Source organism: Chroicocephalus ridibundus, chromosome 17, assembly GCF_963924245.1.
Source record: "Chroicocephalus ridibundus chromosome 17, bChrRid1.1, whole genome shotgun sequence".
NCBI classification, from domain to species: domain Eukaryota; kingdom Metazoa; phylum Chordata; class Aves; order Charadriiformes; family Laridae; genus Chroicocephalus; species Chroicocephalus ridibundus.
The window spans coordinates 3,939,969-3,953,244 of record NC_086300.1 but is presented as its reverse complement, the minus strand read 5'-3'; the positions used below and the strand labels follow the sequence as shown (position 1 = coordinate 3,953,244).

The 13,276-nt window shown below is 43.9% G+C and overlaps 1 protein-coding gene across 7 annotated transcripts in view; it reads right to left on the bottom strand.

The window, feature by feature from the left end:
* Positions 1-13,276, bottom strand: part of ATP6V0A1 (ATPase H+ transporting V0 subunit a1) — a 30,674-nt gene that overhangs the window by 12,172 nt on the left and 5,226 nt on the right. For 2 of the 7 annotated variants that reach the window (XM_063354596.1, XM_063354597.1), the window contains exons 6-18: positions 11,685-11,788; positions 10,717-10,843; positions 9,316-9,398; positions 8,569-8,662; positions 7,001-7,213; positions 6,127-6,277; positions 5,762-5,901; positions 4,773-4,930; positions 4,233-4,323; positions 3,333-3,451; positions 2,791-3,007; positions 2,105-2,212; positions 1,286-1,360 (exon numbers count right to left, since the gene is read on the bottom strand). In XM_063354596.1, the coding sequence (XP_063210666.1) occupies positions 1,286-1,360; positions 2,105-2,212; positions 2,791-3,007; positions 3,333-3,451; positions 4,233-4,323; positions 4,773-4,930; positions 5,762-5,901; positions 6,127-6,277; positions 7,001-7,213; positions 8,569-8,662; positions 9,316-9,398; positions 10,717-10,843; positions 11,685-11,788 (1,680 nt within the window). The remainder of the gene's footprint in view (positions 1-1,285; positions 1,361-2,104; positions 2,213-2,790; positions 3,008-3,332; positions 3,452-4,232; positions 4,324-4,772; positions 4,931-5,761; positions 5,902-6,126; positions 6,278-7,000; positions 7,214-8,568; positions 8,663-9,315; positions 9,399-10,716; positions 10,844-11,684; positions 11,789-13,276) is intronic. The other 5 variants (XM_063354600.1, XM_063354599.1, XM_063354601.1 and 2 more) reach the window with 3 other exon arrangements.

Below are 13,276 nucleotides of genomic sequence, written 5' to 3'. Positions count from 1 at the left end.
GCTGCTCCATGCTCTTAGAATCCTCCTTTTATTTTAGGCTGAACCATAGATTTGCCCAAAATGCTAGATGCGAATTAAAGATTTTGTCAGGTTTTTTAAAAACAAATTAGGTAGGCATTTATGCTCTGGAAATAGAAACAAAATGAAAAAGAAAAAAATAACATAAGGCAATGCTTTTATTAGGATTTTCAGCATCTTTGGGACATTACAAGTGACTGATGACTAGTAACGGTACTCTATGTATTTCTAGCCTGTGTGAATTTGCACTTTTGCAGCTTTTCCCTCACACTTGACTTGCATCCATTCTTTGTAAACTGTCCAATCTAAACATGGCTCCAAAAGCCCCAATCGTTTACTTTACACTTCTATCCAGACCTCATACAAAGACCTTCCCTCACAGCTTCTTGTATTGAGATGCGCTTAAAACGCTGGGCGGATTACGCACAAAAGATCCTTTTTCATTTCTGACATTTCTGTGAGGCTACTTAAAATGTCATGATACAAACACCGGCCAACAGCTACAAGTGCCTCAGAGTGTGCACTCCACGCGTCGGAGGCAACGGGCTCCACACGGTTTGGGAGACCGACGCTCCCGAGTTGGACGAGCAGCATTCACAAGCAAAACCAAGTTGAAATACGCAGCACCAGGGAAGGGACTAAGTTCCGGGAGCTGCTGCAATCTTCACTCCGCCAGAAAGCTTTGGCAGCAAAGGGCTGTCCGTAGGTTTAGCCAGAAATAAGGAGAAACAGCTGCTACCAAGAGGCTTCTTTGTGCACAACCATTTTATAATAGTTTCAAGTCAAAGTGTCTGCAAGGGCACGGGTGTCAAAAATGCAGTAATTACCGATATGAAGTTGTTGGGAGGCCATCACATAAACATGATGTTTGGGAACACACAATGCAAACAGAAATGCTCCACTGAGAAGAGTCCTGATCTATCTTAAACAGATATGCAAGAAAAGGAAAAAAGGGGAACTTAACCTGGGGGATGTGGTAGCAAGGGATTCTCGTGCTGCTCTGCAGGCTTTGGTTTCGGCAGCGCTCCTGCAAAGCAGTGTCTCTGCATTCTGCGCACACATAACTATTATCCTTCAGCCTGGTAGTTCTTCCAGAATGTATCAGTTTTGCTGAACTTTGCTCTTTCCAAGAGAAAGTGTTTTTCACCCTAAAGGTGCAGTTGCCATTCACTTATGAAATTCAGATACATTCCATGCTCTCTTGATAATTAGATAGAAAGCCAACTCCCATCTTTCAATCCATCAGGTGATTTTTAAATCCACTCACTGTTGCAGCCGCTGCTGCCTCTAGTGCCTGCTCGTTCGGGACTGTGCTGACCTGGGCCTCCACGGGCTGCCCTTCCTGATAGTGAATGGAAGAAAAGAAAGGGAGGAGGAAGAAAACAAAAAGAGAAAGGGAGACGAATGGAGGGGACATGGGAGGATGAAAGATGGTCAGAGAAGGGAGAGGGAGTGTCTTTAACTGAACTGATCTTTGACTCACTTAACATCCTAAAAGCTGTCTGCCATACATGCAGGGAGAATTTTCAAGTATCCTCGGTGCACGTGTGCCAGGTTCCTGCATTTTACATACAGATACTTTACGGTATAGTTGGAAACCTAGAGAGTGCCCCAGAAGACAGCCTCTCGCACAAGGACTGCGTAAGTCTATTTTTTTTTTCCCTTTGTTATTTTTTTTACCATCCAGACTGCTTTAACAAAGGTAGCTGATAAGTCTGCCAGCCAATTCAGCTTACATCTCTGTTTTTACACTGCCAGCCTAGCGAAGGCACAGAAGTGCATCCAGCAACCAGTAAGAGAGCGCTCCTAAACCAGCTGACAAAGCCCAGGCCAAGTACGTTGCTTTTATAGTTACCAACATAAAGGGTTTTTAAAAGCAGGTTTGATGCTGGATCCAGATCTGAGAAGCAGGCAGGCAATACTCTGTCTCCAGTAAAACCCACCTGCCTTTATGCCTAGGAATACGCAAAAACATTTTACAGGTCATAATGCAGTGTGAACCTACGTATCCGAGATCAAGACGGAGAACATAGCTTTTCAAACATGATCAGTTTTCATAGTGAAAATACAAGCGAGAGTCACCCACCAAGTGCTTCCTCCTTAAATACTGATGGCGAAGGACCAGGGGTTTAGCTACCAGCATCCATGGCACGCACAGTAATGCCACCACCACAAGGAAACACTGCAGCCCTTTCTGTAAAAGAAACAAGTCTCAGATGATCTAGTGGCAGCCCGTGCTCAAACACACACACAAAACCCAGCAAGGTCTGATGCAACACCGAACGACTGAATTCCCAGAGCATGGGGACGCTTCCCTGTCTCTCTCTCTCCCGGGAACAGCAAGATGTGCTGTGCTCAACGCCTGCTTGCAGCTGCCCCTCCGGGCTGCACAGCACGTAGTGCTGATGCTGGTTTAGATTAGGGAAAAATCCAAAAGATTCTGCAGGGAATGAGAATTTGGCAGATGTCTGATAGCGCTGGGAGGAAACGGCGTTAAGTGTCTTAGCTAAGTTTAGAGGCACCACATTGCAGATGCAGGACAATATTCCTAATCGCTTTCCACAATTAATCTGGTTCCAAATGTTCTGGAGCCACCTATGTTCAGACTGATATATATCCCTGGTATATGGATTGTTCTTTCCTTCTTCAACATCACATAGTGTCAGCCTTTGGAAATGATGCCACATAATTGATTTCACAATTATTAGAAGGTCAATGAAAGACTCTAATATCATGAAGCATTTCTGACCGTATTCTAGCAAGAGCACGCACCTGCCCTTTATAAAGCATCTTATTACTGGTATCACCGTAGGAGAACAGAAACATGTTGATAAAGTGTATTAAAAGGCTTGGTGCATCCTTCGACGTGTGAGCATCATAGGCTGTCCATTTGTAGAAAATGAGAATAACAAGGTATCCAAACAGTGAAGACATGAAAATCATTTCTGGAATAAATCCAAGGTATATGTTCAGTGGCTTCTTAAAATAGCTACAGGGGGAAAAAAAAAAAAAGGGAGAATTTAATATTACATTTGGTTAGCATTAGGCAAGCGTAGGGCAAAAACTTTTAATGAGAACATGAAGAACATCTCTGGAACAAACCTGCAGGGGCTCAGCATTTCAGCAATAGCTGGAATACACACAGTAACTACTTGCCATGCCTCGTTCTACAGACGCAAAGAGCCGTACGGCACCCGTCAATCAGCAGGTTAAGGTCTGACAGGCTCCTGCCTCTTAAACTCATACTGACATTACACCCAAAGACTCTTCCCCCCGCCACCACCACAAGAAAAAAAACAGAACAAGGCACTTACATATGGTTGAGAAGACTCAACGTGACACCAAAGAGCATGTGGATAATGCCAAGAATCACGGACATTTTCATCTTAAACGAATTGAGGAAGGCCAGCTTATTGCTGGCAATATTCCAAATCTGTGAAAAACAACACCGAGTCAGCCAAACACCCAGTAGAAGAAAAACAGAGGAGGATGAAAGTGTAAACTTTAAGCTAAACAGTATTAACCATCCAGGGAGTATTAGGCTGCAAGAGCAGGGTTTTCTTAAAGACGTGTTTGTCACACGGATATCTTTCGGGGAAATGAGCAGACAACCTTTTCTGCCAGGAACACCGCCTTCCAGCAGCTGATCCCACCATCAGAGCGGGAATCAAACCTCCCTTGCTTTTGTGGTAGGCAAAAGTTGCAGGGAAAAGGGGGCTATATCCTTGACAGAAAAAAAAAATATTATCCATTTACATGAAAAATTACACGTAGTTCTGATTTTTGGCACTTCCTCTTTAATGTGGAAGACGCCAGTTTTGTATCAGATATTCTAAGCAGTGTTAGAAGCAGCGTTATCGATGGAGGCAGGTATAAAAATGACAGGATTACTTGGAAACCTACATTGTCAAGACTGACCGAAAGAGAGAGGTATGTAAATTTCACCAAGGTAAAAAAGTAATTTCATAAAACTATTTGCAAGTTTAACCAGATGCAATTAAAACTCTGCAGGTTAGAAAGGCTGAGAAAGAAGCTTGTAATGGACCTGAGAACAAGTCTTCTCTACCCTGAATCTAGTGTCACAGAAGGAACTGAATTAATTTTGTCGTTTGCAACATTAATAAAGAGTTTGCGAAGGGAATGGCTGGGCTGTGGAGATCTTTCACAGGGAATTGGACAGGTGCTTTTTCTGTTGACACAGAGGATGTTCTTACTGGGTCAATGCCGAAGGGGTAGGGCCCACCGAACACCCCTGGGATAGCAGGGTTCAGCTGAAGCAGAGGGGTTGTCTCAAGCAAGGCATCTCTGTTTGGGTACAAGCAGATTATACAAACGTTAACACAAGCAATGCTGTCCTCTTTCTGTAAAAACTAATAACGTTCTTCTCCTGTGAGAGCAAGGAATATCTCAAATTGAGAGAACTTTAAGGTTTCTGCGTGGTCCTAAAGATCTTCCCGAATAATAAACCTGTTTCTTGACCTGTTACTCAGCGTCACAAGGAAGAGAGACGCAGGGGACAGCAATATTGCTACGTCTATGAGGAGAAAGGCGCTAAACTGCATCTTTACAAGTTTTCTGGGGCGGGGGGAAGCTGGTTTGAAACTTGATAGGTATCACTTTTACATCCCTCTTCCAATTCTACTTGAGACTCAGTTCAGAAGTTTTTGTTTTCCCCAGCTGGGAGGACAATGGGGAAAGATAAGTCACCTGCTTATCCCTGTCACTCTCTATCTAGTTACCAACTGTTTACTCACGACCAATTGCCTTTTGTGAACATAGGCCGGACACTCCACGACGAACCGAACATATTAAGAGACTTGGAGAAACAGTCATTGTAGATGAGGCCCGTGTAAGTGGAGAACAGTCCCATCAGCAGAATGATGTATCGACCACTAAAAACCATGTTGAACATCTAGTATAAAACAAAAGAAAAAAAAACAAAGAAAGTCCATGGGAAGAAGGAAGGTCTCTCATAAGGACAAAACAACAAAAATCAGTCAGTTGCAGGACAAACAATAACGGGCCACATGGACTAAAGGCCCCAAGTCTTTATTTCCCCATGGCAGGGATTATGGGTATTTCCCCATGGCAGGAGGTAGCGCTGCAGAACAGAATCAGAACGCAGGGGATAAACAGGCAGCGTGACTGTCCACAGGGAATCTGGGATTAGCCGGAGAGGATAAATTGCATCCATGCACTGATGCAAGCCCCAGCTGGCAGCATTAGCCTGGAGCTGGGCAGTGCAGACCCTGTTCAGGTTTCTCCACACTCTGTCAGCGTGTCTTAGCTCTGGTTCACCTCCTGCCAACCGAAGCCCTGGGCAAGCAAAGCCCACCTCCGTCAGCAAATAGGAAGAATCTCAGAGATACAGTACACACCTACAGAAATTAGGAGTTCCGCAGTGACTGAACTCTTTGATGATCCAACTAAGTTTTGGGTGATTTGTTTACAACAGCTTATCTACTACCCTTGATAAACAGTCTCCTTCAAACAACCAAAAGGAGTAATTTTCTACGAATATCCGAAAGGAAAACCAAAGGAACTCACTACTATTACGAAATTATGCCACTCAGTCTGTGGTCTACAGGCTCCCCAGTCCGTCTGCGTGCTCCACAAGTTTCAAACGTAGGGAGTAACGCGCGCGCAGGCAGTAACACGGGTTGTCAGCTCGAGGGGGGAAAGATGGGAGTAAAGCCAGCTGCAACTTTTAAATGCAAAGCTCAGCATTGACCCAACACTTTACCTCGTTGTCGCTCTTCTGTGACAGAATACGACTTTCCCTAAACACCATCCAGACAGCAATCAGAGACATGAGGATTCCATGGCCAAAATCTCCAAACATCACAGCAAACAGAAAGGGGAAGGTAATGATCGTATACGGTGCTGTAAGAGAAAAGACGACGCTCCTGGTGCACTGTACCCGAGTAAGCCCAGATGTACTACAGTAAAATTTACACAATTTAGCAATGTAATTCCCAAGCTTCCCCTCTACTTCTGCAAGGTGTCAAGTAATCTATTAGAAGTTTTCACGCAGCACAGACAATACAGAGAAGCACCATGACTAAAAATTGAGATAGGTGTCTGGGACTTTTATAAGTATGAAGTTACCTGGATTTATTTCCCGATAAGTTCCAATGCCATAAGCATCAACAATGTTTTGAAAGCCAGAAGTAAACTTATTAGTTTTGTTGTACGTTGGTGGAGTCTGATTGGTTTGCATCCTGTTTAAAATAGATGGGACAGTGGATCCGCTGTGCTCCTGTTTACAAAAAAAAAAAAAAAAAAAAAAGAGAAAGATTAGAAAACCCATCCTCAGAGCACTAGAGGACAGAGTAAAACACGACTTTCTTGTTAGCATTTGGAAAACTACAAGCTTGCATTTTTTAGCGCGCTTGCACAATGAGAAATACACTTGAGCAGCTGAGGAAGGCTGCCAAGTTTCCGCTGCTCTCCACTTTGTATAGCAGGAGGAGAAGCACTTGCAGCAAGGATGAACGTTGTCCGATTCGGACAGACAAGAAAACTCATGCAAGAGGTTTTGGGTTTTTTTAAAAACAGCAAATAAAGGACTTCAAAGCACCCAACTCTATTATCTGTCTATCTGAGCAGAGGGGAAACTTGCTCATGCCCTGGAGAGCTGCTTTCGGTAAGTTCTGCTATATATCCAGCCAGCGGGACGACAGAGCACGGCCAGGTTAATTAAATGTACCAAAGGACACAAACAGAGAAAAGCGCCTACCACTACAGCACTTCCCCGAACTTAAAAGCTTTACACAATGTCAGGTATCTGTTACAAAGTTTATCTATAAACATTTCTGCATGTTAAATAAACTGTCCTCTGGGGGGACTGATTCAAACAGCCCAAAGGGATGGATTTCAGAGACTCGCAAATGGGAAAAATCAATTAATCCACGCTGTGCTTGCCGACAGTTGCCAGTCTGCTTGCTCAGCAGCAGAGGGGAGCGGTAGAGCAGCTACTCACAGTGCCTCTCCTGAGAGCAAACTGGATAGAATCGAGGTCAGCAACGGGACACCAGACTTCAGCAATCAAGCACTTCTGCGTCACGTCGATATTGCACAGATTCAGGGTATGGTAGATGGCCTTCATCTTACGTACTTTGATGAACCAGACACGGATATTTTTAGCGGCTGCCTGCAAAACCCTCTGGCGATGATCCTCTGTTTGGTTCAGCACCTTTCATAGAGAAGTGGGATAAAGATGAGGCAAAACCATCAGCCAAAACTCGCAGCGCACACAAACGCGCGGTGAAATTGGGCTGACCAACAAGAGAAGCCATACCCAGAGGATGGAGGGCTGCCCCCTCTCCCCCACCCCATGCACAAGGCCACCACGTGCCAGCAATATACGCTTTAGTCTCCATATTAATAAGTTCTGCTAAAAGGTTTTAAGGCTTCCTTCCAGTGGTACTTTTTGACTACTTCCCTCCTCCAACTCCAAGGTCAGGAGTGTTTCAAACAATAAACTGTTCAGAGATCACAGAGAACATGTTTTCCTCCACCCAGGTTAAAAGAGCAGAGTTCTACAAGCGAGGTGTGCGTTGCCTTAAGAAAACACACAAAGATTACAATGAAAGACTTTTTTACTGAAGGGAAAAGGAGAAAGTGTTTTCTACTGAGGGTGTTTTCCAACTGGAACATATCTAACTCACGCCAAGTCAGATTTCCAGACTGGAAAGTCTTAGACTCAAGGAAAAGCGAGGGCAAAGGGCACATGCAGCTTTGAATCCTACTAGTTAAATTGCTTCTGAGTTCTTGTCTACTTTAATATTACTAAAGAGCCACACTAACACAACTCCCAGCTTGAGACAGTTTCTCTATCAAATAAGCAGCCCAAATTCAACCCTTTTCACTTTTAGTTTCTCAACCTTTTCTTATTTTTTAGTCTCAAATCCCTTAACTTTTTCTGCATTATAACCTACTGCCTTTCTTCCTTGAAGCAAGCAGCAAATATTTCAGAGCTGGCCCCCAGTAGATTTGTGTGCTGATTACTTTTTACCAACACTCAGGCTGCTGCGCAAGAGATTAGCTGTAAAGCAGAAGCTCTTCAGGACAGCACAACGTGAAAATATGAAGACAGGCAGAAAAAAGAACAGCTAAGTTAAAGTCAGCATTGTTATCTCAACTCGGAAATCAGTTTAAATGCTTTCAAAGTTCTTGCAGATGAAACTGGCAATTATATAAGCATGCTTTCAGAGCTGGAAAACATGATATCTCCTTACACATGCATATTCCTCTCCGCTCCCTGGCATGCAGCTCTCTGTTGATGCTGTACTTACATGTATAGAATTAACTGCTCAGCCCTCCAGAACGGTCAAACCACCCCACCACCCTAAACCCTGACAAAGAAAACATCGGAGCAGACAGTCTCCAAAGACCTTTCTTGCACTGCTGAGTTGCTGGTCTCAAGCTATCCGGAGCTGAAAACACGTCCATCTAACAGGGCCAAAAATTCTCCTGTTTTAACAGGATCCAAGTAAGTTTTCACCTATATTATTACAGAAAAAAGGGGATTGACCCCAGTTATTTTACCATCTGAAGATCATCAATTCTGGTATTGACACCAGAAGCCATTTCCTTCCGCTCCTGTGGTGTTTCTGGGCATGGGTAGAGGGAGGCACGGAATCTGGAAGACATGCAAGCCACGTTAGTAACAAAGACGGAAAGAAGATAAATCAGTCAGGGAAACAGATGGCTGAGCCTGAACGCAGACGTAAAGCAAGAAGCACCTTAAGAGAAGTTTCTGATCAGCAAAGACCGCCAAGCAGAGTTGCAGTCTTTAAATCAAGTGGGCACAGAAGTTTGCTTTAGGCCAAAGCAGAAGTGGAATGCTTAAGAAAATGGAAGTGGGAGGAAATCCTCTGTTCCCTGTACCGACAGTGTCCCAGGGGCACTGTCACAAAGTTGATCAGCCATCCCGGTTCAGGGTGTTGCTATCATACCAATGCAGCTGCTCCTAGAAGCCATCACCGTTGATCTGCCCTGTGAGAACATTGCCTGCTGACATCCCACTAGGTCTGTCCGAGAGTCCAACACCCGAACTCCCTTGTTTTTAGGCATTCTCCATCAAAGCAGTCAGCTACTTGGAGCATTACAGGCTCGGGCAGTGGCTAGTTTGCCTGTAAAATATGTTTCAACTACTTATGGTACAGTTTATTTGCTGTCAAAATATGTACTCCTACAGTCATTGTGAAATAAGGAGTTGTAAAATACTGATATTAAGTCACGTCAATGTGTTTCAAATATTTGAGAGAGCTGCCAACTCTAAGACTTTCATACCCTTCACATATCTTCTTGACTCTGTTCTTCAGCTGGTCGCCTTGGAAGAAGATGATAAACACAGACTTGTGCACATAATCCCCCTAGAACAAAAGAAAGGGTGCCCTGTAATAGCTCAGCTATTTACAGAAGTTAGCATTATAGCAAATTACAACAGAGTTCTACTTTTCCTTCCTCTGAATCTGCGCATACAGAGCCCATATCTGCACAGCGAGTCAAGAACGTACCTTAACATCACTGAAACGGTCACAAGGAAAGCAATTTTCCGAAGCCTCAGTATGGAACACCCCTACCGTACTTGTGTTTACTGAAGCAAAATGTTCTAGATTATCTGTTATCTATCCTCTGTAACACAATAAACAGGAAAACCTGGGAAGGTCTCCAAAAGAACAGAGATGCAATGAAATATTTATCAGCATTTACTGCAGTCAGCTCACCTACGGAACCAAGCAAAAAGCTAGAGAGTGAATGAAAATAAGACGAAGCGGAGTTTAACAACTTTGATTCTCCAGGGAGGCCAACGGCACATTCTTTGTACAGCTGTTTTCATGTTGGGAGCCAGGTCCCCTTTCCTGCATTTGTTGACAAGTTATTGTTCTACCTTACTTAGGAAATTTTAACGTAATGTTTCAAGAATAATTACATTAGGTGTAACCTCAATTTAAGGAAGTGTTGCACAATTGAACAAAGTCTCTCCTAGCAGACAGATAATTCAGCAGGTCAACTACCAGCCGTCAGTGGGAGAAGAGAACCAGTCAGCCTTACGTGAGAAACAAAGGGACGGTTACCGAGTTCAACTCTTCTCTCTTTGTTCCAGTGCAGCCTACACACAGCCTTTCTTTTTACTGGCTAAGAGCAAGAGTTCCCGAAGTTTGGGCATCGACCGTTGATTCGAGCAAAGAGGACACTGAATGCAAAAAACAGGCCCCGTCACGCTTACTAGGTAATAAAGCCAACAATTCTCAGGTGGATGTTTAAATGATTGGTTAGCAAATTAAGAAAAATGAAAGGTCCAAGTTCACAGTGAATGAGGTCCAGATGTTACGCTGCTAACGTCCAAAAGAGCCTCTTGCAAGGAGGATCCCTACTTACTCAGAGCTGCATACAGGAACTGCGCTTGCAGTCTGTGCCAGAGAAGCAACTATGCCCTGCTGCAGTCCAAATTTTGAGTTGTTTTTCCCACTTTCAACAGCATTCACCACCCACCCTGCTATTTTTGTTTTAATTAAACGGGAAAACATTTGTCACTAAAGCCTCAGAGGCTGCACGTATTTGCCGTGAAGGGACGCAACGCAAACATTTGACTGTGTGTAGCTCAGTGAGGGATAAAGGCTTAGATCTATAAGAAAATCCCTTTACACGTCTGAGACTTTCGCTGCTGTAAACAATAGTTCCTTTTACCGTTACAGGATCCTCCAGGGGGTTTTCAATTTCCGCTTGACGCAGGAATACGTTCCCTCGGCACACTCGCCACAGCATGCGCTCAAACATGGGGATCCGCTCACGGTTGATCACACCAGCCACAAACCTGTGAAGGGGACAGCATAAATGTACGTTCTGCACCTAAAAGAACACAAAGCCTGACACCCGAACCACCGACGGCAACTGGAGATTGAAAGCTACAAAAATCTTACGTTGAAATTAGTTCTTTAAGCAAAACTGAAGGTCCTCTAAGTACGTGGAGATAAAAACACAACAAAACCAGCTGCGCTACAGCAAAAGCTATGCCTTTCCACAGAATTAAATAGCCTATTAAAAAAAATGCTAAATAAATCACTGGCTAAATGAACGTGTTTAAGACATACAGTTTCTACGCCTGCTAGTCTTCATTTCAGTAGGTTCCTGGTACGTTACATGGCAAGGATTATAGCAGTCACGCCACCATTGACTACGTTCCAGGCACGTGCTTCAGAAGACCTCGCTGCTTCAAGCCCTACGTCCAGATAAAGAATTACAGACGTACACAGGCAGCCTGGAAGCAGCTAACGAAGAGGACACAGAACTATACAGATTTTTTCGGCCTATTATGTGCCCACAGTAGTTACTAGTTTCAAAACAGCTGCGAGAGCTCAGCACGTCTGAAAAAACAACCAGAACAGATTCACAAGGAACAAATTAGTAAAATTTTTTTTTTTTTTGGGGTGAGGGGGGTGGGGCAGAGAGAAACGTGCCAAGCACAAATATGAACTGGGAAGTTAACGTACGCAGGACAAAAGCAGAGGACGACAGCTAGTTTAGGATTAGCCTTCATCGGCTTGATGTGTCGGTCTGGAAAGTTGCACAGCTGTGCTCAAACGGCTGTGGGTGCCACAGGACGAATGTTAAGGCAACAACCCAACGCGGGGCAGGAGAAAACAAACTGCCATTACCCGAGTCGTAGCGGGGCACCTCTTCCCATCTCGCTTGGTTCCAGGAGCGAAGAGGATTCCTCCAACAGGTCTGGATCCGCCATCTGCTGATGATGCAATTCAGCCTGAATTCACAAATCAATTAATATCTAATGAAACTAGTTAGTGGCATGCAGGGAACGAGGAACCAGGAGATAGTTTGGGGAGACGAAAAAAGAAAAGGAAAAAAAAAAAGAAAAGAAAAAGAAAGAACGAACAAACGTAAGACAGCAGAAAGAGGAACTAGATGATAGAAAAGACAGCAAGAATCACACAAGGAAGGAGAAAAACGAGAGGAGAAGTGGAATGGCCCAGCAAAGCTTCCACACGAGAAAGGTCAGAAGATTGCAGTAACAGAACAAAGGGGCAGTGGGATATATAAGTCTGAAGAAAGGCAGAATTCAAAAAAATTTATCAAGTTTTAAATACAAGTGATGTTCCCAAGAACCATTTTTAATGGCATAAAAGAGTGACACACCTTACTCTCCTCTTTCCCTAGATCTTAAATGGAGAAAAAAAAAAAAAAAGGAAAATGTTGACTCCCTCTTATCCTATTTGTGCACCGTCTGCATTTCTGAGAGGTGCCTGGGAAATGGTACTTGGTGTAAAGTACCCTGGGAGCCTTGTTCTAGGCCACGGGAAGAAGGATGCTCAGGTAACTCTTCCACGGAGGGTTTAACTGACCTTAGGGCAACCTCACACGGCTGTACCCCACAACCCATCACGCGAGACCTGCACACCCTATATGTGCTAGCCTCCTGCTGTACTCCAAAGCAAAAAAAAAATTCCTTTCAGAATTAGGTGACGATAGTTTGATTGATTCCACGTTACTCGCCACATCAGCGTAGAAACAGGGTCAGAACCAGTAACAAAACCTGGAAGTACCGGATGGTAGTTTTCTTAATGGCTTTACAGAGTTCTCCTCCAGGAAAAACACACAATACTTCCAGCCTAAAAACATGCTTCCTGATTAAATCTTTACATTCTTCAAGATGTTTATCCTTATACACTATATGTGTTATTGCCAGACTCACAAGACGCATTTCTTGGGGCAGTCTGATGATGTTGCTCGTCTTTTCGACCAGCCAGGCATTAAAATAGGACGCAGTTTTATACTCTCCTTCATTGCAACTGATTTGCAGGCTAAAATTCTTGGGAATATACCTTGTAAGTGCCAGCAGTACAAGTCAGGAGGGATGCTCAAAGCACATCCTCTTGTGCACCATCTTCATCCAACCCCAGACCACAGTTATTTCTACCTCTGCAGCTTATATAGTGAAATGACAAAAATTACAGTTCCTCAGCACAAAGAGAGGGCCAAATTCTACCCTCCTGGTATCCAGGAGGTCTTCCCCACGGAGCCAGCAGGGGATCTTGCTAAAACGCACCTGAAGGTAGAGTTTGACCCTTGAACATTTAAAACGCATGCACACGTACAGCACAGCCTTGCAAAAGCATACAGCAACTTTAACGACTCAGCCAGAGTTTCTTCCTTTGCGCAATAGTTGCGTCTTAATTGTAGTGAAAAAACTCGACAACATTTCACTTGCATGCCAAATAAAAGTATTTACCAT